Source organism: Anopheles merus, unplaced genomic scaffold (assembly GCF_017562075.2).
Source record: "Anopheles merus strain MAF unplaced genomic scaffold, AmerM5.1 LNR4000396, whole genome shotgun sequence".
NCBI classification, from domain to species: domain Eukaryota; kingdom Metazoa; phylum Arthropoda; class Insecta; order Diptera; family Culicidae; genus Anopheles; species Anopheles merus.
In genome coordinates, this window is record NW_024427976.1 from 8,172 (window position 1) to 35,297 (window position 27,126).

Genomic DNA, 27,126 nt, shown 5'->3' on the forward strand with positions numbered 1-27,126 from the left:
ATTGCATCCGTGCACTTTTGACAGATGCAACCACTAACGCCAACCGAACCATCCTCACACCTGTAATTCAACTTTTATCGCATCGTCTGTCCCGTCAAACTGTGCTCGATTTGTGCTAGCCTTAAGGAGCCGTACGGTGAGATTGCATCATCCTTGGGAAAGCATTTACGGAGCTAAATAATGCTTGCTGCGGAAAGCATGATGGGGGGATGGAATTAAGGATCTATGTTTAGCGCATAATTGGGTTCACGGGCTGGGTATGGGAAACGGTTGGTTCATAACTGAGTTTGCTTTCCGAAAGGACCACTTTCCGAATGGAAACCCTTTTTCCCAGAATCGACGCAGATGGGATACTCGAGCGGTCCTTCCCATGGCACATAAGAAGCTCGGCTGGACGTTTGGGATGTAATGTCTGATGTAATTAGTTTCCTTCACCGCATCTTCCCGAATGTATATCGATCGACCGTAGTGAATCTCGGAGTGCTAGTGACCTCTACGTACTCGCTCTCGGCCATCTTCTGTACTATGAAACGGTTGCAGCTCGCTATAAATGATCGTAAATCGACGAAATGAATCTTTTGATACGATTACCGAAAAAATCCAAAACCTTTAACGTGTTAGCTTTGGGGTACAACCCGGTTCGTTGTATCATAATTGGAGTTGTATTACGTTATAGGGCAGCTTATGAGTTGATATGAGCAATTAGTTTACTCCCTACGTTTTGCAAATCATTACATTACATGGTGAATGTTTAAGCAGTTTTGAATATTGTTGATAGCTTCATTCAAACCGCAGTTGCAACATATATGAAAATGTTTGAAAATTTATATCGTAATTGAATATTGAATTTTAAATTAAAATAGTATAACCATGATACAACATTATCATAACCAGTTGAAATATTTCTCCATATTCACTCCAGAAATACTGACCTGCAAAGAGAAAGAGAAAATAAAAATTATTCCAGTATTCACGTGCTTCCTTAAAAGTTCAGACAGAACATAGAATGTAAAGATTTGATGTTTCAAACCACAACATAAGAGCAGCACTCATCCCAGGTATACGAGGTGGCCAGGGCATCAAACCTGGTCCCTTGACGCTCGTACACCATTACGAGCTCGTCGCTTAAATTGTCGTTCCACCATCATCATTTCGGCACGACATGTTCCATTCGGGACACCGTTATCGTGTCTGATGATGGTGTATATACGGTACTACCACCGCGCTTGACTGGTGCGCGTGGTGGTGTAAATGGGCAAAACCTTTTTTCTCTCCCCCACCCCGGAGCAAATGTAAACCATTGCCGCCACTAATAACATCATCTCACACCGGTAACATAAACGCTAATGTGTAACGTATGAGCGGCTCATGTGCGGTACTGCTCCCGATAGAAACGAACACCTTTTCCCCGTGCTTGTTTACGGTTACTACGCAACTACACAGCTGAGAAGCTTGTGGCATCTCAACATACTGTCGCTAAGCAGTGAGAAGGACAGGGCGGTAACGAGTAAAAATATCCGAATAAAACACCATTCCACCAGACCATTCCATTCAAATTAAACGTGAAAATTCAATGCGTTGCACATGTAACGATAATAAATATGTGTAAAATATAAACATGTCCGTCATGGGTTCAAGCCCCGAATAGACCGTGTCGCCGAATACGTAGGACTGACTATCCTGCTACGGAAACAAAAAGTCACTGAAAGCCAAGCCCACTTCACTAGTAGGTTCAGACAGGCCTTGACCGCAGGGTTACCAAGCAGTTCCAAAGCATCATCGTAATTAAAACTGTTCAATGCAACGTTTTAGTGCGTAGAATGAATTATTTAGAACAGTCTGCCAATATAGCGAGGAACTACGAAGTACAACATGTAGCAACAATGTTATTGAAACAGATTTAGGAAAACATAATCGTAATGATGCACGTAGTTCGAGGTATGTTAAAAACATGTCTAAACAAAATCAATATTCAAAACTCTTATATGCTTCAAAATTTTACTATTACCTGATTGAGTATCTCAGCTGATATACACAGGGATTTGATTCTTGTATCTGTTCTTGTTGTGAGAAGACTGAGCGTTCTAGATTGAAAATTTTAACCATATTTAAGAGTTTTCTAACTTTGGGGCCCTTCACGATATTAGTCAGTTTTTTGTATGGAGTTTGACAGTTGGAGGCTGAAATTATGTAAACACTCCATATAAAACCACACTCAAAACTAGCCTGCAAATTTCAGTCTAGATTTTTCTAGCCTCAAAGCTAGAATTAGATTCGAGTACCTGCTCGAAAAATTGCAAAACAAGGTGGTGTTTACATTTGTCCCAAGGTGCATGAAAGAGATCTGGTGATGGAATTCAGAATCAAAGTGTATGTAGACCAGGTGGTCTCATATCATGCTTTTTATAACCAAATTTGAATATCACTTTTTGACATGATGGGTGAAAATTTTTGTTCAAACAAGCTTTCTGGAGGCTTGACCAATACACAAAACACTCTTAAAATCTTCATTCAAAAGCGGAAGCGATAAAAATCAGCCTTCTAATTCATACATCTTGGGATAAGCCCACCTGTATATTATAACCACTCAGATAGCTGCTCGAAAACTGCTATAGAATTCAAACAGCTGACAGGCTGAAATTTCAGCCTACAAACTTAAAACGGAAAGGACCCCTTTCTTTGTTTCTAAGGTTGCCCGAATTGCGCTTGGATGGTGTTCAATTAGGGTGTATGTACGCCGTAGGATATTATGAAACGATGTAAATGGTTGCATCTTTGTTACTAGCGCTTCCTCAGTACATGTGTGCATCGCTACTGGAGGGTTATGAAATTTTTAATCTATTTGTCAAGTATTAATATGCTCCTGTCTACGTGCTCACGTAACAGTAACGAGCTTTTGATAGGAAAGATAATATAAGTATATGGTTGCTAGACATCGGAACGACGTTCTAAATGAACACCTGTGACTTTAGTCAAGTCAACATAAGTAGCTAAGCGATTTCAATTAGTTCTCAAAACGTTATTGCTATTAAAGGTGCTCTTCTTTTTTAAATTGTTATTTTTAAATTAAAAACATCAGACGCTGCGTCTACACAAAAGGATTGCTTTATACATATGAGGTATTGAAACTTGTGTTTTTTTGACCCTATTGAAGATTCGAGTCTATTTGTGTTCGAGTGATCGCAAAACAATTTAATATACGTTCACACCATTAATATCTAATACGTATTCACAGCGTATAAAAACACGCCCCAGTTCGGTTACTAAAACTACCCATAGAAGGAATTAAACAGATTCGAATACTTAAAAAACCGTTTCGGGAGGCCGATATTAAGTTCATCTAAAAATAGTAACGTGATGGAGCGTGATTTTGACATAGAGCCATACGTCCATATATATAAAGGTAGGCATGCAGTATCAACACAATATTGTAAACCAACAACGAATGAACCGTGAGCGTACAAGAACGTTCGTGCTAATGTTTCAATCGGACCTACAAGGTAATAAACATTTGTTTCCCAGATTAAGAGTTATTCCGGAAAATTTTGTTGGTCATGTTAGGTCGATGCTGACGCAAGAGAAATGAAGTCAATCAATCAGATGATTTAATTATTTATAACTGCACAAAAAATTAAGGACGACTTTTCCAAAGGTTAGATTTCACTTCATGACGGTAAAGCACAGTAAGCAATGAAGTACAGTCATGTTCACTACTTTGAGGGATTGAGGTTTCAGGCATTCTTCATTGGAAAATAAACAGATCTATTGATAAAATTGTTTAACATTGTTTCATTTCCCTTTTTGCCAGCTAGTTAAATAATGATAAAAAAAAGATTCCTCGAAGGGACTGTAAGCGACATCGACACATACGGTACAACTACTGGGAATACATTTTCACTCCTAATAATGACCGTTTGTGTTCGTGGGGTATACAACAAAGGCTGTGTGTGTGTGTGTGTGTGTGTGTGTGTGTGTGTGTGTGTGGTGTGTGTTGTGTGGTGTGTGTGTGTGTGTGTGTGTGTGTGTGTGTGTGTGTGTGTGTGTGTTGTGTGTGTGTGTGTGTGTGTGTGTGTGTGTGTGTGTGTGTGGTGTGTGTGTGTGTGTGTGGTGTGTGTGTGTGTGTGTGTGTGTGTGTGTGTGTGTGTGTGTGTGTGTGTGGTGTGTGTGTGTGTGTGTGTGTGTGTGTGTGTGTGTGTGTGTGTGTGTGTGTGTGTGTGTGTGTGTGTGTCAAGAATGCACCTCCCTGTATCCTGTCCCATTACCATAAATTCTGCGTGTTCCGCTATACCGCTCACCAGCACCGCCACCTGATATCGAACGATGTGCCGATGTTTGCTTTTCCGTTTGTCACTCAATCATTGCGCTTACTCGTGGCATTCGAAACCGTTCGTCACCTCGCCCATCCGGCACTGGAATTCACTCTCTTCATGCTCCCCTTTCTTTCCTTTCTATCCACGGATGAAAAAAGGGTTGAAAGGTTCGTAACACAGCTTTCATGGCAAGGGGGGTCTTTCTCACCACCTTCCCTTGCAGCTCCACCGTAAGGGAAGTGCGTTGAAATGCGCTTCAACACGCTGCGACAGAATTCGGCACTGTGGAATGCGAAAGTTCCGGACAGAAGACGAATATCTCCTCCCGAACTGAGCAAACATACAGTCGACGGAACTGGCTGGTTTTTTGGAAAAACACACATCAAGGGTCACCAAATAAACCAAACATAGACAGACGCAGAGACACGCTCACATACACATGAAAACGCACGAGAAAATGTACGGGTTAGCGGCACTCGAGAGCGCTGAACAACATCCTTCGAACGTGTTCCACATGTTGGTTGACGTGGTCCGTAGCTAACATGGTGTGGCGTAAAGGGGGACCGATTTATAATATTGTTTGAAAGCGATATTTCAAGCCACGCTGACGGTCTTTTACGCATGCCACCGAGACTCGGGCCCGGGACGACAAAATGGATGAACTGCACATCAGTCAGAGTCACTGGGGGTTACTGTGCTGGAATGTACTGCTGAGTGAAAGTTTTGAAACAGTTCGAGATGCTTATCATGCTTTTTGGGAAGGGTTTCTAAACCCCGCAAGGGTGCTAGAATTTCGATTTTCCCAGAGACGACCACGGACAGCATTCCGTAGATGTTAGAGTGTGGTTTAATTGAAATTTGTCACACAACAAAGCAACTACTGTGCGATAGTTTAATGTGTAGAAGCGTATATTGCCTTATGGAAGCAACATTTCGGTGCCGGATGTGACGCTAAAATGACCGCAAAGTTCGTGCACGTTGGAAAATGATACGGGAGGCCTCTCCACGCTTTGAACATTCTAGCCTTCTGGGCCTTCTGGTTTAGAATTGATTTATGTTTCCAATTCCGTTTTGATCTATGGTAGAATTATGCACTGCTGTTTTACGAATACTAGTATAATCGCTTTGCATGGTTGCGTACAAACTTCCAAGGGGAGGATATTGTTAACAAATACACACTCACAATAGTTTGCGGTGAGGAAACACAATGTATGATTTCCGTACCTTTCCCCGTTAAACCGCTGGTTCTAATTTTTCCCATTTTCCGGCACGTGTTGGTTCAGAACCTCATCTGGCACATTCCTCGTAATGACAGCTAGTCGAGGTACTGGTCGGAACGGATCGAAAGAGTGTGGTTGCAAAAACATTGCTTTTTTATTACATTAGACAACACTCAACGATGGCCAATCATTACATTGATTTGAAATGATTACTAATTGAAAATGACCCACTTGTTCGCAAATTTCCGTGATATGTAGGGTTCGTGAGTACAAAATAAAATTATATAAAATTAAATTCAAAATTAACATGCACAGGCTTGAATTTCAACTTGAAATATTTTAAACCAGCTTATCATAAATAGTGCTTGTTGCTTAGCGAACTTTAAAAATATCTACATTTTATCTACACTTAGTGTATCCTATGTTAGAAACGATTATTATCTTTAACCTATCCAACTCCATAACTCCAAATTATCGCCCATTGTTAAATATATTATTAAATTCTGGAGAAAAAAAAAATGTGTGCATAAAGGCAGGCAACACAGAATCAACCTTGAGCAAGTAAACGAAGCAGGTTAGTAGCGTCAATTGTTTAGTTGCGTTAGACGTATCTTAAGACAAGCATCAGCATTTCAGTTGAGCGTCATATGCTGGTGGCTAAAGATTTATTCCTTTTTGCTTCTAAAAACTGTTAACTTGGGTTCACAAAGAGACTAAAAGTAATGCACCGGTATACTTTCAGTCCAATAAAGAAAATATAAACAAATACAAGCAAGAATGCACTCATGTTTCCATAATTATAAAATATGAAAGTAAAGTAAAATTTCACAAAACTTTGTAGTTGTGAAATAGATTCACGAGAAAGAGAAGAAACCTTCCTTCCTATGAGTCGCAGACTTTCTAAGACTGAATACATCTTCTTTTTAAGGCTTATGACATTCCCATGACCACGATCGCGTGAATTTGGTCATAGGACCAACGCAACATAACACAAGAGCAAGGGTAGGCAGCACATCTGGTATAACCTTACGGGTTGACAAATAACATTAATGATTTAACAAAAATATATTACGAAAATAAATGAGCAAAAATCAACTGAGTTATCAGGACATATCTTAAAAAGTAACAATTAATCTTTAATAATACTCTACTATTACCAAAATATTTCTCTTACACACTCTTTGATTAATGTTAGAACAAAAAAGTTTGAATCCTATCCTTTAACTATTACCATCCAGCTAGATAATTCTGGCAAGATTAAAAAATAAATTTTCATCGCTGCTTGTTAACTCGCACTCGTCAAGTGGTTTGACCTGTCTGGAGCATTGTTGTGTTTGTTTCCGCTTCCTTCACTCGGCACCGGATGCCAGTAATGTTGTATTGCTATAGTTGAGAAGTAGTGAGTGCAGAGAGCAGAATGAAGCGAGGGAAAAAACATCCCATCATGTCAGACATATTTCTTCCTTTACAGAAGCTTCACAATTCCGGTGTAAAAAAGGAAATAACTTGCAACAATCGTCTGGGCTGAAAGCTCGCCTGACAAGACGATGAAACCCTCACCTGCCCAGGAGCGTGGCGAGATGCATGGTACTGGCTCCGTTCTACTTCACTCCTCCCACAAGCTATGGCGTAAAAAGTATCGAAATGATGGAAGAACTTTGCACATGTCGTCAGCTTTTTTGGTGTCCGTGTCGTCACGTCCTGTCGACCCGTGTTGACAGTTGACTAACACTTCCGCTCTGGCTGGATGCAGCTACCTGAAGGATGCATCGGCAAGAGACGGTCGGATGAAACGAACAGCAAGAGGGAGAAAAATTTGAAATACAACCCAAAACTTCCTCTGCTGAATGACCCCAGGGTATGCATGGGACGCAAAATAAAGCTACAAGAAACTAGTAAGAATGATAGTGATAAGTCTCGTTGAGGTTTCTTCTCGTCAACGTCTTTGCAGCATTATAAGGACGGTTGTGGATCGAATGCTTTTGTGTTTTATTTCACTGCAGCTCGTGCTTGAGTTGAGCAGTGATTCATCAACCCGAACAACAATAGGAATGCACTCGCTCCGAGGAGATACTGTATGTCCCGGACTTCATTGCTCATCTTCATTTAATTTTCGATCCTACCAAATCCAATGACCGAATAGCCTGCGTTACCATCGTAGATTAAGCAAATGTCAGAGCACATTGTGCTTACGTACAGCCACGGATGGAATAAATCAGAACCGGTGTCCTTTTCGCATTCGGAAGAGCTTCTTCTTACCTCGCAGGATAGAGAGCACCGGTTTGTGACTAACAACGGACTCACCGGCAAAGAGATGTTGCTCGCAAGAGGATATGTTCTGATGCTATTGAAGATCTTTTGTGACAGGATTCCTTTTTGCTTGCCACATTAAGCCAATAAAGCTTGAGTGTCGTTCTAGTCGTTGTTCCGTCCTATGTCGTTGCGTTTCGTAAAACACAGAAGATGAATTGAATTATGAATACATCGATATTTCATTACGATCGAGTAGCTTTGCTGCGTTTGAGCTGTTGCGGCCCTAGAGGCACTGCTCGCTTGTCATGCTGAAGATGTACGTGGAATTTTAATACCAGTCAGCATTCATTTCTGGCAACACTTACCGGTCGACCGAGCTGACGAGTGGGGTTTGACACAGAAAAATGCATCCATTTATTTGATCGTGTTCGGAATGGTAAAGCAAACATGATTCGTATTGAGAGCTGCTGAACTCCCTTGCTGGTTTCCCTGGCCTTTGAATGATTTTCTCGACGCGCTTTCCCTCTTGGGTCAGCTGGCAAGACTGAAATAATGAACTTTACGTGTCTTTTGGTGCATGACAGATATGACCCAGCATTTGGCATGACTTTGTGACATTGGATTTAATGGAATGCTAACTACATAGGCATTGACAGCCATTATCGAGCTTGTTGAGTTGAGTTTTATTGAGATTGATTTACCTGCGTGCATGCGAGTTGGATCTGCGAAAAAACTTGGTACAACCGTCTGGTGATTTTCAAAAAATTATTGATTGACTATTATTTTTTGACTTTATTGCGTCAATTTTTTAAACCTGTTAACGATTTTTATCTCCAAGGCTAGTATGTTTGCCAAATAGCTATCTGATTTTTTAGTAAGCGACTGTCGATAACATTCTATGTACCGTTGCTTATTAGACAAATACACAATTAAAGAGAATATATAAATATAATAGAATACAGATAGACAAAACAAGCATTTTTATTATGATAGTGATGGAATGAGTCTTACCCAATTGTATTGTCTTACACAATTTATGATTTTTAAACAAAACCACCACGCTTCAACGCGGTAATACTGCTTAATCAGGTAAACTACAAATGTATAATCAATACATTTGTTTGCATTATAGGAATTCAAACATTCAGCTATACCCAATTTGAATTTAAATTTGATTGAACACGTTTGGTCGTTTGACACATGAGGGGGACACTATTTGAATTATTGCCCAAAGCGTGCTCATCAAACGGGGTTAAACTGTTGACCCAATCATATCTAATGCCAGGTAAGGTTGGAAAAGCACTATTTCAAAACATATTGAAAATGGAATGCATTTTGAACAGCGCAAAGCAAACAAAAATATTATTGATGGGTGCATTTGCAAATTTTGCCTGCAATAATTCAGGTCAACCAGGATGGTTGCCAACATATCACAAGGGCAATAAGTGAACTGCTTTTTTTTTCAATGATAACAAATTTCTGCCAGCCGTTGTGAGGTACAAAAACATCCTTTCATGTTATACGAACGACAGAGATACACATTCGCATCAAAACAGAACCCTTTTCCCGAAGCCAATATTGTGGATAGTGTGAAATGAATCCTGCAAAAAGAATAAAGAAAGAAAAGAAAGAAAAGCTGCATATCTGGTCCACAGGGCATCTGCAATCGCATCGAGTCACTGGGAAGCTTGCATCTATGTATCCTTGTGGTCTTTCGACGACCCTTCGCCACTGTCGAGCGAAGTAGGACACGCTATTCGGTGTTTCCCATTACGCGCACTACAAATGATGCCGCATGATGTTCATCCGTGGCAACAACATAATGTTTGCCCGGCCGGTTCCGTCCCCCGTCTCGTCTGTTCTTCAATGTTCAGTTCTACAAACTGAGACTCCTGGGCGGAAAAGAGAAGGACCCTACTGAACGGTAACAAACCTGATGAAAGGATGCACTTGACGGTAGCGAAAAATAATCCAACCAGAGATTTGCACAGCTGAACCGACACCAAACAACTCTCCATGCTTGCAGCATAAACCTGTGTGAAGGTGCAGCGGATAAGGCCAGCCGGTGGATCTCGTTGGAAAGCTAGTGCTTTTATCACTCCGCTGCCAATACGGCGTACGCTAATGCACTTCGTTTTCGCCAAAGATTTCAAAGGGGGATTTCTCGGCTGAAAATGCTTTTAAATCCTGATTGCAAGTGAATCGCGAGCTGTTTCCACACGCAATATCGCTTACACAGGTCAGAAGTATCTGCCGCTTTCAACTGTGAGTGAAGTAAGCTGAGCAAGTAAATAATACTGCGATTTTAACATAGAAAATATAAAATACAGCGTAATTATCCGTTGATGGGATTTATGATTAAGGCAATAAGGGCCGGTATCGTGGTACAGTCGTCAACTCGTACGACTTAACAACATACCCGTCATGAGTTCAAGCCCCAAATAGACCATTCCACCAGACGTAGGACAAACTATCCTGCCATGGGGGGAAATCAATTAGTCACTGAAAGCCAACCTCATGAGTGGTACAGGCAGGCCTTGACCAACAACGGTTGTTGAGCCGAAAGAAGAAGAAGAAGCAAGATAAGATAAAGGAAATGTTATGTACTCCTGTATTGAACATTGGTATCCTTATTTAACTGGCATATATCTGTTTCTCACTTGTTTGGTTTTGACGGCATAGCATTAGAAAAAGTTATTTTTTAATTTTTTTTTGTATTTTTTTACATATAATTTTTTTCATTCTTATTGTTAGAGTATTGTTCTGTTTTATGGTGTCCTGGATAGATAGTTGGTTTAAGTTGCTTGGGCCACTGCGAAGGCCATGCAAATATTTCACTAAATAAATAAATAAAGTTCTTCCCCCGCTCATGAACTTGTTAGTGGAGCATAAAGTATTACATGGAGAGAAAAGCTACAAATGGTTGAAAACGACTGGTTCAAACAATAGATTGAAATATGTAACCTACAGTTAAAGCTGTACGTACCTTTTGGGCGACGAAGATTTCATAGATTGCACACACGCCCGTTATGGTGATGCCCTGCTCCTTACAAAGCATAGCCGTGGCAACAAACAGCATGGAAAGACAAAGGAATCGCCAACCTAATGATTATAGTGGGAATAAAAAGAAAATGATTCGTGTTGTTACTATTTATGAAAGATATTTATTTACAAATGTGTCAGTTTGATACAAAACACATTTTTAAATAACTTTAAGCTGTACGGTAAACCCTTCAATCTCTTGTAACCTAACGTTTTGCATGAATGTGGCAAACGAAGTGTTTTATAGAAACTAAACTTTACAGCTAAGAATATGTATTTGCATCACATATGCCATCATTGCTTTGGCGCCTAATTGACTATTAATTCTGCACGATTTGCACTGCAGGGAGAGTTTTATTGACGCTTGTGCGAACCGACTAGATGTAACTTGTTGTTTTTATTTCTTTAGTCAGTCCTCAACTATTTCCTCGCATCCGAAAGCAACACACAATGAACGATCTGTGTTTGCAATGCCAGCACTTTCATACAACGGGCGAAAGGATACGCCTTTCCAGTGAATGATAATGCGAAAACCAACAAACAGACAACAACAAAGCGTTTGAATGAGGCAAGCTTAAGCTGCCTCACGGGTGTGCAGCGACCGAGGATCAAGGCTTTCTCGAAGGGTATGTTTATGTATTGAGGAACTTTTGCGACACACTAGGGGTACCATTTCCCTCGCAGCAAACTGAAATAAGCACATGAATTGTCTAAGGAGACCAGCAGCGAAGGCTACAGTGATATCTAATAGACAACCGTCGTCTCGACTATATGCACGTCAACAGCCATGCCTGGCAGGTATTTAATTAAATGAAACATCCAGCCTACCATTTTTCATCTCGGCTCTCACACATACATGTTAGGATGTTTGCACATTAATCTTGCCTCTGTTTTATTCCACCAACATCCGGTCTATTTTTGTTCCATGATACTATCGCAACCGGCGTATGTTTTTTTGTGTTTATTGTTTCAATGTTGCCTATGTTTGGTTACGCAGCATGTGAGCATGAGTTAAATTAACAAGTTAATATAACACATTCCTAACCACCACAATTACAGTTACATATTTCTAATAAACAACATCAACAATCCGCCTCAGATTTGCAATTCCAAATTACACTTCCACAAATGGGCTGATTTGCATAGTTTTATTGACTTACGAGCTAATTGCTTATCGAGCTGCTTAGCCAAACCACCAGCGTGCGCCAGAGCTCATCGTACAAATCAATCATTTATTAGTTTCCATTTTACAATCTACGGCACGGGCTGAAATTTATGACATCCCAGCCAAAGCTTATGCGATGTTCCGATCTCGGTGCAACTGTCGAGCGGAAATATTTCATCACTCATTACTCAACAAATTGAGATTGAATAATTCATTCCGCTTCCCGCTGCCGTTATTAAAAGCAATCGCAAAGCACCATGTTTCACCTCCGGTAGCGGCAGCAGCAGTATCAGTATATAGCAGCATGCTCCGAATGGTTTTGATGAATAATCATGACCAAAATTTTCCCTCAACACGATAATCGAATGTAACGAGAGCACAAACAAAGCTCGCTACAAAATCCGGTGCGTTGGAAAAGAGAGCGACGTCGGTGCACGATTTTAATTCCTTTGCACCGTACCACTGCGCAGTGAGTGGAAATTTACATAGCATAACAAACATGTCGCAAACATACGGAATTGTGTTCGTGGAAACTGTCTGAAAAAAATAAGCTAACATCATTGAAACGCGACAAATGATGCACGTATGTATGATACATCAATGTTATGCTTGAATCGATGGAACGAAACAGATTTCAATGAAAAGTTTGTTTTTTTGGTCATGTTATATAAGCATCAACAGTGATTACACGTGGAAATTGTGGTTGAATAATGTTTCATTTGCGATTCTTGTGAAATACGTAAAGCTGTCCGCAAAATAGGAATAACAAGCAATAGTGCTCTTCTAGTTCACACTGTAAAATAAATAAAATATTAGTAACCATTCCAATAACTAGATTTTATATTCGGTTTGGATTGGATGTGGAATGAAAATACGCACTGAAGGTAAATGTTTGTAAATAGTCTGTGGTTTGTAAACTACATACACCAATTCGACATGTTTGTATGTTAGCTACAGGTGAAATTTTATGTCAACCAATATCGTTTACGAGATTAAAATTTGTTTGATTTTGATCTAAAAGTTAAACAATAGTTAATCTTCTACCTTTTTGCTGGGGCTAGGAGTGCAGGGCTTTAGCATTGATTTATCAATCATCCCAACTAACAAAATCAAAATGTTTTCTCGTTTTACCCAACAGACCAGTAAACCTAAGAGAGCGGGAATGCATGTTGGTTTTGTCGCTTGGGATCTTTGTAGGCATATTATTCAATTCAAAACCCGATTTTCCTTTCTCACTTAACCTCCGTTTATGATAAATGCGCTGACGACGTCAGTACGTTTGTAAAGATCCATTTATTTTGCTCTCGGTAAAACAATCCAACGTCAGGTCGGTGTTACATGACACCGGTGAGTATGATCTAAGCGGTTCAAAGCAAAAGTCATCTTGAGAGCAAGCATAGATAGGCTAGCGGGCAAGTAGGGACACGGTGGGATTAAGTTTTGCACTAACAAGCATGCCGTGAGCCCTTCTTATTTGCGCGAGTAGTACAGAACGATCGCGCAGGATTGTTTATTTGTGTATTTATCTATTCTTCGTTATCGTTTCTGCTATTGTGGCAATCCTGAGATGAATCTAGCTGGAAGAATTTATGTAACAAACAAATGGTTTGCCAAAGGAAGAAAAAATCCTGTTGTATTGAATAGGATAGGTTAAGGGATGACCTAAAGGTTTTTATGGATTGATAAACATTGACAAAATGCTTCTTTTATTAAGACAATAAATGAATTAGAATGCTTTACGAGTTCATGTAACAAGTAGAGTTTAGAATGGTTTTAATAAAGCGTAAAAATACATAATAAAAACATACATCTATCACACATCGTTACAGCAACGTATTTTATAGTAAAGAAAAAAACTTAAATTAATGTAAGAACATCTTTTTTACCAAACGCATAAGCATAGTATAAACTTTTTTATTGCAAAACGAAACCAGTGCAAATAATTTCAAAGCTGAACTCAAGCTAAATTTAAGCCCCTGAACAAAGAACAAACCCTTTTCTGCCATTCAAAGGACGTAAGCAGAAAGGTAAAAAAATATACTCCTTGTTTCCCTCTCTTCTCGTTTATCTCGGTGTGGCGGCTCCCTTTTTCCGTGAGAGTGATTATTCGCGTCTGTTTGATGAACACTAATTAAAGTACGGGCAAATATAATGACCCAATTATAATGCTGCTAATTACAAAATGAAGCAATGGTTAAATTGCGACGGTGACGGTGAATCAGCGGTCAGTAATTTGATCCGTCCGACATTTGCATGTAATTAATAGTAATATTCCCTTCATTTACTCGCTAATCATTGTGGAGTAAAAAATTAAAACGTTGTGTGACAGGAATGAGCTTTTGGTCGTCTTTAAAATGCCTTAAACTTCCTTCATACAAAAGAACCAGAATATCGATTAAAAATTTTACGTATTAGTATAAATTTGTTTTCCTATCTGTTCCAATTTCCAATGGTCTGGACTTGTATTTTAATGTAATTTGTATTATACATTGTATATTGTAACAGTAATATTTTGTTTCTACTGAAACTAACTTTCATAAAACGAACTGGTGATAACGAGCTATTCTTTTCCACGTCATCAAATCACCGAATTGATGCGTTTTCTTACCATTCAAATACCGTAAGAGCAATTCGCATATAATGTGAAGGGCTGCAATGACGGGACTGGGCGGAAGCGGAATAAATAAACGAAAAAAAAAGTTATTCCACTTCACCATCATGAAAAGAAAAATCGTCATCCATTACGGCAAAGCGCTGGATGTCGAAGCAGTTTTAGTACGGATCTTCCATTGGAAGATGAAGAACCAAGGTAAAGGAAATATCTGTAAATCGATCTACTCCAATCCCGGTGCCGTCTGTCAGTGGGTGATTGTTGAAACGATGACGTGTATAGATGATGAAAAATTGTTCTACCGTTCAACAGAGTGGTGTCAGAAAATCAGCAATTTTCATTCCTCCAGGTAGTGATCCCAGACGAATTGTCGAACAAACTGGCAACAAAGTATTTGGAAAATTTAGCCAAAGGCCTTTATGGGGTAAATTATGTTAAAAATACTTAGACTTAGATTTTTTGAGATGCTTTAAAAATCAATGAAGATCGTCACAAACGTAGAAAGGATCTTAAAGGAATGATATAGCTCAACGTAACAAAGCTGAACATCTTCCATTGTTACAGCTTGACGAGCGCTTAGCCTTGGGTGAAAAAGCTTTTCCATTATGCATTGGAGAGGAAGAGAGGCATACAACGGAATCTTGCGAGAAATGGCTAAAAACAGTAGCAATGACGGATAAAATGACCACCCCGGCGCACCATAACAAAGGTAGTTGAAAAAATCAAACCCACGAAACAAAAACAGATATCAGTCAGTCAAAAAAGGAAATAAAAAAACATGCTCCATCTCGACTGTTAAGCTAGCTTCTGCATAGCAAGCGTTTTACGATAAAGCTTAAAACTATGACTGAGATGGAAAAAAAAACACACACACACACACACACACACACACACACACACACACACACACACACACAAAAACTGCATCGATCACGACTGGTTGACAAACGCTTTAGTGCCACGTTGTCGCCATGGGTCAGCTGCAATGATAGGATAAAATGTGCTGCAATGATGCCAAGAAAAGGACAAACAAGTATAAACGAAACATCCTGAACTATGAGACAAATGTGACAATTACGATGTGTTGATGGTGCCCTGGGGAATTCGGGCGTCCAGCATCACCAAATTGCTGTGAAGCATTTGCGTGACCTGATTTTAAAAAGGGTTCAAAAACTTTATAGCGCGAGGAAAACATTCGAGGAGAAAGTACTGCAGAGACCTAATACACATTTCAACTGATTAAATGTTGCCAGCGCAGGATGAGCACTGTTAGGGTTTAATTAAATATGGATAGATATGACAGCTGAGAGAATCTTCGCAAATGCTTCATTTCCCATTACATTATGTCGATACAAAGAGGCAATTAAAAAGATTCACCCATCGCAATCGCTGGAACTGCGCCTAGCAGCAGATAGTATTGACAAAGACACCCATTAGCGACTGCTTTTAACTGTGATGTCCATCATTGGGAGTGTGAAAAAAATAACAACTTCACCCTTTTCCCTTTGCGGTCGCGTCGATGCAATGACGCAATGCTCAAGGCACAACGTTTCGTTTGGACGGATGGGTTTTCGCATCGGTCTTAAGTGCATCCACTTAGTGCGCTTTTCTGCAGAGAAAAGCGACCAGAGACAGGCCGGATGATGCAGTGTCATCTGATGCTTTCCGGTGTTGCCGTGCCGTGCTGACGCGGGTCGACGATGTAAACGATTGGCAACCAATGCAATCTGCAACCGATCGAGGGATAGCAGTCGTTTCGGTACGGCGCAAGGTTTGCAGGGCTTTCGTCGAGTGTAGTATGCAGTATGCAGCAGGCTTTTATCATCTTATGAAGAAGGATTTTTTCGTTCAATGTATTCTTTTCTGTACTCCATCAAGAATGGCTTCAGTAGCTTGAAAATGTATTTCAAGTGGGTTGGTGCACTTGCGCAAACGGTATCATGTGAAGATAGTAAAGATTCATAGTTCATAGACAATAACATTCATAGTTAGTTCGCTTTTTTGAAGTGGCTAATACAATAGGCTTTCACTAACGATTTGATTTAATGGTTCAACAGCTTGCTTTCTATTTTTTGTTATTTATATATAAATTCATTTAATACATTTTACCGTGATTCGCAACAACTTCCTAAAAACTATTAAGTTATACTCACAATTAATTTTGACACAATGAAGTTTTGAATATCTTCAAAGCGGTTCAAAGGTTCATATAATCTTTTTAATTATATGTTACTATGCAATGAAATGCATTGAATAACTCCTGTATAAAAGTGAGAGTTCCTAGATCTTAAAAGAAAAATAAAATATTTCACTATCACAATACCATCATAGGGCCCCTTTCCGTTTTAAGATTGCAGGCTGAAATTTCAGTCTATCAGCTGTTTCCATTGTCTAGCAATTTTCGAGCGATCTTAGTGGGTATACTATATAGGTGGGCTTATCCTAAGGTGTACGTATTGAATGTTGGTTTTTATCACTTCTGCCTCTGAATGAAGATATTAAGCGTAGTTTGTGTAGTCGTCAAGTTACTAGAAAGCCTGTTCGAGCAAAAGTTTTCACCCGTCCTGTCAAAAAGTGACGTTCAAATTTGGTTATAACAAACATGCTATGAGACCACCTGGTTTACATACTTATTGTTTCTAGATTCCACCACCTGATCTCTTTAATACACCTTGGGATAAATGAAAATATCACATTATTTTGACATTTTTCGAGCAGATCTTAAGGAAGTTTTGAGGCTAAAATACTTCGTCTTCTATTATGGCTTAACGTCCTATCCTGCTGTACGGGCTTTTGAGACTTTATTCATTACCAACACAGCCGGATAGGATAATCAATCCTTGCTACAGGGAGACGGGCCATTCTAGGCTTGAACCCATGACGGGCATGTTATTGAGTCGTTCGAGTTGACGACTGTACTACGGGACCGCCCCTTAGTCTAAAATAATCTAGGCTGAAAATCGCAGGCTAGTGTTGTGTGCGGTTTTGTATGGAGTGTTTACACGATTTCAGCCTCCATTTGACAAACTGCATATAAAAAAACTGACTAGAATCTTGAAATGCCCCATCGTTATATTTTCTGCAATTGAGTTGCAAGTTGGCAAGCATACAAAGGTAAGTTCCTAGAATCAGCTGCATCTTGAGATGGCTGACAAACATTCCATGTCATTTACATATTAACTTCAGCTTGAATTTCACAAGTTGAACATGTATGCACTTTTAATATTAACAGGCACCCCTAATCAATAAATACTCTCTAGCTGCTTTAAACAAAAAAAAAAGAATAATCAATTACTTATCCATAAGCATCGTCGACACTTTCCAGCTAGCAGGCAAATCGCAGTGTTGCCAAAGTTGTATGTTGTGCTGCAAGAATTTACTTTTCCAAAAGCTTGTCGTAAATAAATCACGCCCTCCGACGTTTCCCTATACTCCAAAGAAGTTCACCACAGCAACTTGCCGAAGGGTGATCGCCAAAAACGTGAAGAAAAACAAGCGTGCCAAAACGTTGGCAGGAGTAACGCGTTCCCTACGCAAAACTCAGTCCTCCGATCCGCTACAGTACGTATTGGCGTGGTTTTGTTTTTTTTTCTCTTGCTCCACAATCTGCAATTCTGTCCGACTCCAGTAACAACTGCTCATGGAATGCTTTTCCTCGGGGGAGGAGTCTACTCGACGTTAGCAACAACGACCAAGTTCTCCGCGTTGAAGAGTGTTTCCTTGCTGTCCCGGTTTTGAAGATTGCAAGCGCGTGAAGCAATCGTGCTACTTTCTCTCGTCGTAGGGCAGGCAACAGCGCAGTTGCACCGGAATCCGCCAACAATCAGTTCAAGCTTTAATGTTTTACCCACTAACACCATCGCGGGCCAACACCTCGGTGCTACAGCATCGACGTCGTTTGTAATGAGAGAGCTTTCTTTGCTTGCGAAAAGTTCCCGACACAGCAGAGCATGGCTCGATCGTTGCACGAAATGAAGAGGCGAAGTAAACAAAATTAGGGCAGGAAAAAAAGGAGAAAAAAATCAGCCCTGCCTCAACAGGAAACAGGAACAGTGCAACTATGCATTGGTGCTGCAGTTCTTAATGATGCAACCGGATGCAGTCACGGTAGCAGCCGGAACCAAAGTCAACGTTTGCAACGTTTTGCGGGTGCATTTTGCAAAGTGATTCTTTCTTTCTACTCACTTTGCTTAAAGCTTTCTTCTAGCACTCTTGTTGCAAGATGGTCCCAGCAGTGAGTAGTAAAAATGAAAGTTTATCCCACCGGGTAACAGAAACCCCCCGGTATGGTTCATTCAAAAGCACCTTTTTTGTTCGTTGGGTGCTGCCTTCGATTGCGTTGCTTTTTGTTGTTGGAGAAAGCAATTTTCCTGTCAAATTTCCGGGAACCCTTCCAGCCAAGCACGTATTTCATTTTTACTGAAATTCATTCAAATTTACCACAACGTGGTTTTAGACGATAATGCTTTGCATTGGCATGTGTTTCCTTGGAATTCGATCAAATTATTTCCGGGTTTGCAAGAAGGCTGGTGGATTCAGGTTATTTTTACGACGTTGCAATTCTATTTGCATGCAAACATTAAATGCGATCAAAATGACGCCAAATCTCGATGTACTATGAAGTACGAACATTTCAATCTCCTTTCTCGGTATCGTGGTGCAAATTTGGAAAGGTCCGTACCATTTTTTATAAGTTTTTATGTGTTCACTACACTTCAATTTGTATCGTGAATGGTTTGCATACGAAAATGATTGGTTCGTTTCTATGTGGATTAGTCCTGAGTGCACAAACAGCGTGTTGTCGATGAGAAGAAGGAACATACAAGTCAGCATTCGTTAGCAAAGCGTTTCGTGTTTCATGTACGGATACCATATGTGTAAAAAAGGTCTGCAGCCCGAATACACTTTGAGGGTGATGACGATTAGCGCACACAAGGTTAATTTTTGTGCAAATATTCCAAGTTGCTTGTCGGTTTGAGTCGTTTCGCTTCGAGTATGTGCAATGCGCATTGCCGCATACACTAGTGATGGGTAACCGGAATCGCACCCACGGTTCGGAATCGCTTCCGAGTATTGCTACTCCGGCTCCGATTCCGAATAATTCAAACCGTCGATTCCGCCCGGAGCCGTCGGAGCCGTCCGGAGCCGTCGGAGCCGTTCGGAGTCGTCCGGAGCCGTCGGAGCCGTCCAGAGCCGTTGGAGCCGTCCGGAGCCGTCTGAGCCGCTGGTCGGCAAATGGAGCCGTCGGAGCCGTAGGAGGCGTTGCAGCTGTCGGAGCTGTCCAGAGCCGTCGGAGCCGTCGGAGCCGTCCGGAGCCGTCAGAGCCGTCGGAGCCGTCCGGAGCCGTTAGTCGGCAGCTGGAGCCGGTCGGAGCCGTCGTAGCAGTTGGAGCCGACGGAGCCGGTTGGAGCCGTCCGGAGCCGGTCGGAGCCGTCGTAGTTGTTGGAGCCGTCGGAGTCGTTGTAATAGTCGGAAGTATTCTGAAGCGCTTTAATTTTCCGATATCAGCGATAATTTCATTTAAAAAAACAGCTCACGAGTAAAAAAGAGTCTTCTTCATTGATTGCTCCGAAGTTTTTTTGTATTTTTTTTTTCAACAATAAAGTCAAAAATAATTGTTTGCTCGTATACATAGGGGGAAAAAATATGAATCAAACTATTATTGATCTTTATTTTCATAAAAGATGGACGGATGATTGATAGTTATATTCTTTGTCTTGTCTATGTGCCATCATGTTATTCGGTAAAAACCAAGGCGGCCTATACAATACACGTTAGTCGATGTAAACAACCGTGCAAAACTGCCATAATTAAGGCCTTATTAGACGGAGGAAAATACTGTCATTTCTCGATAGGAATTTATCTGTCAAACTAAGACTATGGCACAAAAATACCTCTCGTACGTGTAATAAGGCAAGAGAATTGTTCTGTCACCTTTCACATTTATTATTTAATTTATTGATTTTCCTGGCTTTATCCGAAAGAATCATTCGTTGTTTCTCATTTTTGTTGTTTTTATTCATCATTATCAAGAAATTCAACACGCTCTATCGACATTGACAGCAAAAATCTACTCTTGAGCAAATCGGAATAGAGCATGTCGAATTCCGATTTTCCGACTGGCATCTATCTGTCAAACCCTGTTTGAAAAATAGATTACAAAATCGAATGACAGTATTTTTCTTCGTCTAATAAGGCCTTTACACTCGTCTGCCTCGTTGCTTCGTATTTTATCAAACCCACCTCCCGTCTTAGTTCTATTGCTTCTTGACCTCCTAGTTTGATTCATTTTTTCCCTATGTGTTGAGACGTTATCTCTATATATATCTCTATATCTATATCTATATATTTTTTACTCGTGAGCTGTTTTTTTAAAAGAAATTATCGCTGATATCGGGAAATTAAAGCGCTTCAGAATACTTCCGACTATGACAACGACTCTGACGGCCCCAACGGCTCCAACCGGCTCCATCGGCTCCGACCGGCTCCAGCTGCTGACTAACGGCTCCGGACGGCTCCGACGGGTCTGACGGCTCCGGATGGCTCCGACGGCTCCGACGGCTCCGGACGGCTCTGGACGGCTCCAGACGGCTCCGACGGCTCCGACGGCTCGGACGGCTCCGACCGGCTCCGGCTGCCGACTAGCGGTTCCGGACGGCTCCGGACGGCTCCGACAGCTCCAGACGGCTCCGAGGTCGGAGTTTTGCACCTACCTTCCGGAACCGCTTCCAATTTTGGCGGAGTCAGTCGGAAGCGATTCCGGATTTTTGTTGAATTTACCCATCACTAGCATACACTGCCGAAGTGCCGGATGTGTTGTCGAGAGCTTGCTGAATACAGCAGTAAAAGTTGACATTCACTTTACACAAGGGTATTGGCAAATGCAATTCGTTGAGAATATCGGATGGATTAATTATTTATGGCGCTAAAGCAAGGGACACGTGACTGAAATTTTAAATATATTGTGTTATGTTCATATTTTAGTGTTTTTTCGGTACTTTCGGTACTTTGAAACTTATGTTTTGTCAAATTACTGTGAAGTGGGTAGCAAGCTGCCGCGCTATAGAAATAAATTGTAACAAACACGATTAAAAAAGACGGCAAGAAAACTAAAGCAAATGAAATAAAATTTCAGCTATTACCAACACCTTTCGTTAAAAATTCCCCATTGACGCTGGAACCCGTTGAAGCTGAAGTTTGTAAATTATTCCCACATAAATTCAACCCGTTCCCATACCGCCTGGACCATTGCTACCATGATTTATTGTCCGTACAGTGCACCACTAACAGAACCAAAGTAGCACGCTACATTGTTCCTAAACGCAAAACTTTTCACGATTGTTGGAAGAGGTTGGGGGTGTCAGTGGGGATGCATTTTTCCCAAAACTACTACACTGCTGGCACCGAAACGCAAACACCTAGCAACCTTTCACTCAAAAAACGTGCCAAATGCTCTTTCAATTTCGGTGCAAAACTTTGTCGGCTTCCAACCGATTATTGCAGCCGGTGCCAAACAGAGCCAGATTCTTTTCTTGTGGGAGTCATGCTTCCTCCGCTCCACTCCCCCAATGCTTTACCGTTCATTCTACACTTCCAAAACGCGCTGGCACATCTCACAAGGACTGCGGTAAACGCTACTGCAACTGATCCCAATTTCGTGACGATGCTACAAAGCCCAAACCATCAGCTCGAACCTCTGTTCCGTTTTCCGAAGAAAAAAAAACCCGTCAAGTAATTTACTTGATAAATGTTGTAATTTCATTGGTGTGAAAGGAATTTTAACATTTTGCAACGTACCGCGAAGCCGAAAAGAGCACGGCATTTTTTTCCTTTCTACCGTAACGGTAGTTGCAAGTAAGGTAGTTAGTTTTTCGCGCCGAAATTTCGAAAATAAATCGAATCCATTGTGTGGCGTCGAAGGGATTGGATGAACGAGAAATCTCGTTTGGGATGCTGGAAGTAAATGGAGGTTGGTGTGGATGGTTTTGGGACACACTTTCCAAAAGGGTTTTTGGCTGTCCTCTCTATATGGCAAATGGTGGTCATTTTTAACAAAATGGTAAAAAAGATTTGCGTAATGGCAGGCCAAGTCACCGTAGAGAGACGGACGGTTAAATTTTCCTTAATTTCCCTGCAACCCCACGGGAGTACACGCAAGCGCGATTGATGAACAGGTTTACATTTTAATCTCATTGTAAGTCCTGCAACAATTTATGTTCTTTTTGTGTTGAGAAGGTTTTTGCTTAATTTAAAAGCTAACGTCAGCGTGAAAAACAAAAGCTTAAGTGAATGCGACGATGGAAATTAAATGACTTCAGAGTAAAGCAAAAATAATATAATATGATTAAGCTAAGGTTTTTTGTGGTTGAAACAAAACGAAAATATTATATTTTTCATAATTGAATGAACTATTTTCCCCAAAAACAATCTCTTACATTAAATGATTATACAAAAGTCTTATTTGGTCTGCTTCATTAAATCATTTATTTTTATAGGAGATAAACTGTTGCATGCATATTTATTTGATATTCCATAATGTATTATGTTACTATATAATAGTATACAGTATATTGAAAGACCTAACCAAGCAATGCTAGATAAAGGAAGCTGTGATTAAAGCCAAAATAGATGAATGGGTATCCTCGCCGTATAAATGGCGTAAACGCTAGATAAAGTCAGATGATGCTTCAGCTGTCTTTTTTTCTTTTCACTCTACACAAACGCTAGCTATCAAAAGTCAAACAGGTGCAATCTAAGCACTGCAACCAAACACCGTACACACACACCCTGACACAACCGGAGACCACCACCATTTCAAGCGCGCCAGGAATTTTCGCCAATGAATAGCAAATCATTAGGGAGCGGATTTTCAATAATTAATCACATTTTGTGCTGTGTGCATGTGCTCTTGTAAAATCAGCAAATTGCTCGAAACGGTGGTGTGCGGACAGTTGCATAATGTGCAACGCCAAGCAATGGGCTCAGCTGTGCACAGCGAGTGAAACGTACGTAGTTCTGGTGCGCGGTAAAGGATAAGGGTGGAATTGAAATTGGATCAGAACTATGATAGGGTGCAGCAGTAGCAGCAGCAGCAGCAACAGCAGCAGCATAGGAACGTTCTAAATTGATTGATTTCACATATTAGGTGGCATTTTGAGTGGATCCTTGACACAAGCATGTTGCCCAGTGGCATGCCTGGTAGGGTGCCACGGTACGAGTTGAATTGCATTAGGGTACTGAGTGCATCAAGTGCACTATTATGACAGATATGGGTGCAAGCCAGCAAAAAAAGCCAGCTATCAGTGATTTAATTTCGGCTCGCTGCATGTTGAATTCCCTAATTGGAAACATAGCGAGCGGATTCTGGCTGTATTTGCTAAAGATTTTGCATATGTACTAATCAGGGGCTTATTTCTGAACACCGTTTATTAGATTATCCGGTATTTTTTTACATATCTTTAAGCCAACCTGATCAATAAAGGACTTAATTGAAGCTCCGTGATTATAGGCACGGAAACCATAAATTAATTATTTTTAAAAACGTTTATCAGAGGGAAACACATATGTCAAATCCAAACAGTGAACCATATAAAGTATTCACTGGTAGAGCTGAATTACAATGCTTGATGCTTGAATGAAATCGACTAGTTTTTCAAGCATGAAATTTTAGAACTAAGGAAATAGCATTTATCCAGCTATATCCAGAAATAAACAACTGATGTACATAGTTGAAAAATCAGAGTTGCACAAAATATTAAATAGTGCTGTTATGATATTTTTCGATATTGTTTTCACAAAGGTTTTATACTGTTCCGTATGGTTGGTTTCTATTCCTGCTGTGGTCAGACATATTTGCCCCACCAGTGTTGCTTTGTTACTTCCGCCCAACTCTGTTAGCTTATACAGGAAGTACTTTTTTCAACCGCTCACAAAGCAACAGTTATTCATCAGTTTCGCAATGCTAGAGTAATCGTCACCTGCTCGACACTACGCCGAGTTGTGAAATCCGCACGTTCGGTCGGTCCCTTTTTTTACTACCATTTCTACTCTCATTTCTATCACCCTAGCTGCCCTCGAAGGTGATTACACTTGTTTGCGCAACATTACACCCTTTCACCACGCTCTGAACGTTGGTCCCACCGCGACAAGCTACGATGCGATACGTACCTGTGGATTTTTTCCGCCTGGTCGCCTTGGTGTAGAAAATGAACGCTGCCAGGAAAAACACTGACGAGAGTGTTTCCGCCCGTCCGACGACACCGGTCACCTGGAATGAGATTCGAAGTAAAAAAAGAAAGAATTGACGTGAGTATGGTACCCGGGCCCGGCATGATAATGGTAGGAATATTATTTGTACTCGAATGTGAGAGAAGAACGATACACAGAGCTTTTGGAGAGCTCGGTGAGAATTATGCCACCTTGCGTTGTCCCGCATCGGTGCTTCGGTCGGAATGAAATGGGTGTACGTTGTGAAATTGTAGGTAAGAAAAATCAATGTTAGACATCAACGGGAAGAGAAATGGGCCTAATTAATGTAATCTAGGCTTGCTGGTTACTAAGCTAGATTGGTCTGACCAATGGATTATGAGGAATGGAGCTTTAACGATACGCCAACGTACCGGCGTATTAAAACCACACCAGTCAGCTGTGTTAAATATCAGCTATCCTTGTAGAAGGATAAAACGTGGTATGATTTGTTATTTGCTTTTTTTGTTATGTTTACATGTGCTAGCCATACTCTCCAAATAAAATATAATAAAATAGAAGGAAGTTTTCCTTTCGAAAGATTAAAGCCAGCACATTGAAGCCGGATTGAAGTTCAAGCAAGATCGGTTCAATGCATATTGTAACATATTACGTGTTATTAACTAATACTAATTATAAAATTATTTTAAGAAATTTTTCACTTTTGTATCAAATATTGGCAAGAAGACAGAACTGTGCAAAAATAATTTAAAAAATACAAAGAGTATGTTCCAGATTGACGAACGATAAGACATAATCGTGAATGTGTTCATGTGCTAAAGTGTGTGAAATAATTTTTCATGAGATCCTGCTGAATGCATCTCGGCATTATATCTGCAACGAACAACATGGATTCATGCCGAAGCGTTCAACCTCCACAAATTTGGTAAAATTTGTCTCGGATTGTTTGAGTGGCATGGATATTGGCCTACAAACAGACTGTGTGTACACAGATCTGAAAGCAGCTTTCGACAGCATATCACACGATATGCTGCTCGCAAAACTAAAAAAACTAGGACTAACCGAGAGTACTCTCACTTGGCTCCAATCTTATTTAATAGACCGACTATATTGTGTAAAATTTGGACAAGTTGTATCAAATCCGTTTTACTGTACATCAGGTGTGCCTCAGGGCAGTAATCTTGAACCGCTACTTTTTCTGTTATATATTAATGATGTGAGTTTGTCCTGCGTGATGTGGAATTTTTAATGTATGCCGACGACATTGAGTTATACTCGTTTTCCAAAGACACTAATACCCTCCAAATGGCTCTGGACTTATTCGATAAGTGGTGTAAGCGTAATATGTTATGTCTGTGTATTGAAAAATGTGTCCTTGTGTTCTTTACTCGTGCACGTCTCACATAGCTATAGGATAAACGGACAGCTTCTTCAGAAGAAAAGTCAAATACGCGACCTAGGTGTTCTACTTGACACAAAACTGACTTTTAAAACGCATTATGAAGATATCATCAAGATAGCAAACAGAACTCTAGGTTTATTTAATGACGAGGGAATTCAACGATCCAGTGTGTGTGAAAACTTTGTACTGTGCATTAGTTAGGGCTATATTGGAGTACTGCTCAATTGTCTGGTGTCCATCTGCTGAAGTTTGGAAAGAGAGAATGGAAAGAATCCAACGCAAATTCACACGTTTTGCGATACGGCGACTTCAGTGGAGTGATAGTAACACTTTGCCACCATACCAATCGCGTCGTTTACTGCTAGGATTAGAGACTCTCGCTGATAGAAGAAGAAATGCGCAAGCCTTGTTCATTGCTGACCTACTTTGTGGAAATATTGACTGTCCGAAAATATTGGAACAAATTAAATTAAATGCAAACAGGCCAACCACCAGAAATCGACAGTAATTAAGAACTAATTTTAGAAATACGCAGTACGGATCTAATGAACCCATTACGGTAATGATGCGCGAATTTAATGCACTTGCAGGCCATTTTGATTTTAATGAAACGACACGACAATTTAGAGAGCGAATATGATTTGTATAACATTTAGTCGTTAGCTATTACTATTATTATTATTATTACTATTATTATTACTAAAGCTTGTGTAACCATTATTAGGCGGACTCGCAACTAAGAAATACAATACAATACAATACAATACAATAATACAAAACTCGGTACATATATTAAATAAAAAGCCATTAAAAATACTAAACATTCTCAAAAGCATCCATTACATTATCGGCTTCTCAATTATCCGCTTATAGACAACCTTTCATTCATTCATTGGCAATAGAGATTCTATTTTTAT

General features: G+C 40.3%; 1 protein-coding gene across 1 annotated transcript in view; it reads right to left on the reverse strand.

Annotated features, from left to right (window-relative positions):
- Positions 1–750: 750 nt before the first annotated feature.
- LOC121602302 (protein O-mannosyl-transferase TMTC3-like) overlaps positions 751–27,126 on the reverse strand; it is a gene marked incomplete at its 5' end in the record, with an annotated part of 37,964 nt that continues 11,588 nt past the window's right edge. Inside the window, 3 exons of the mRNA XM_041931073.1 lie at positions 751–932; positions 10,770–10,885; positions 24,769–24,868. Coding sequence (XP_041787007.1) covers positions 885–932; positions 10,770–10,885; positions 24,769–24,868 — 264 coding nt within the window. The remainder of the gene's footprint in view (positions 933–10,769; positions 10,886–24,768; positions 24,869–27,126) is intronic.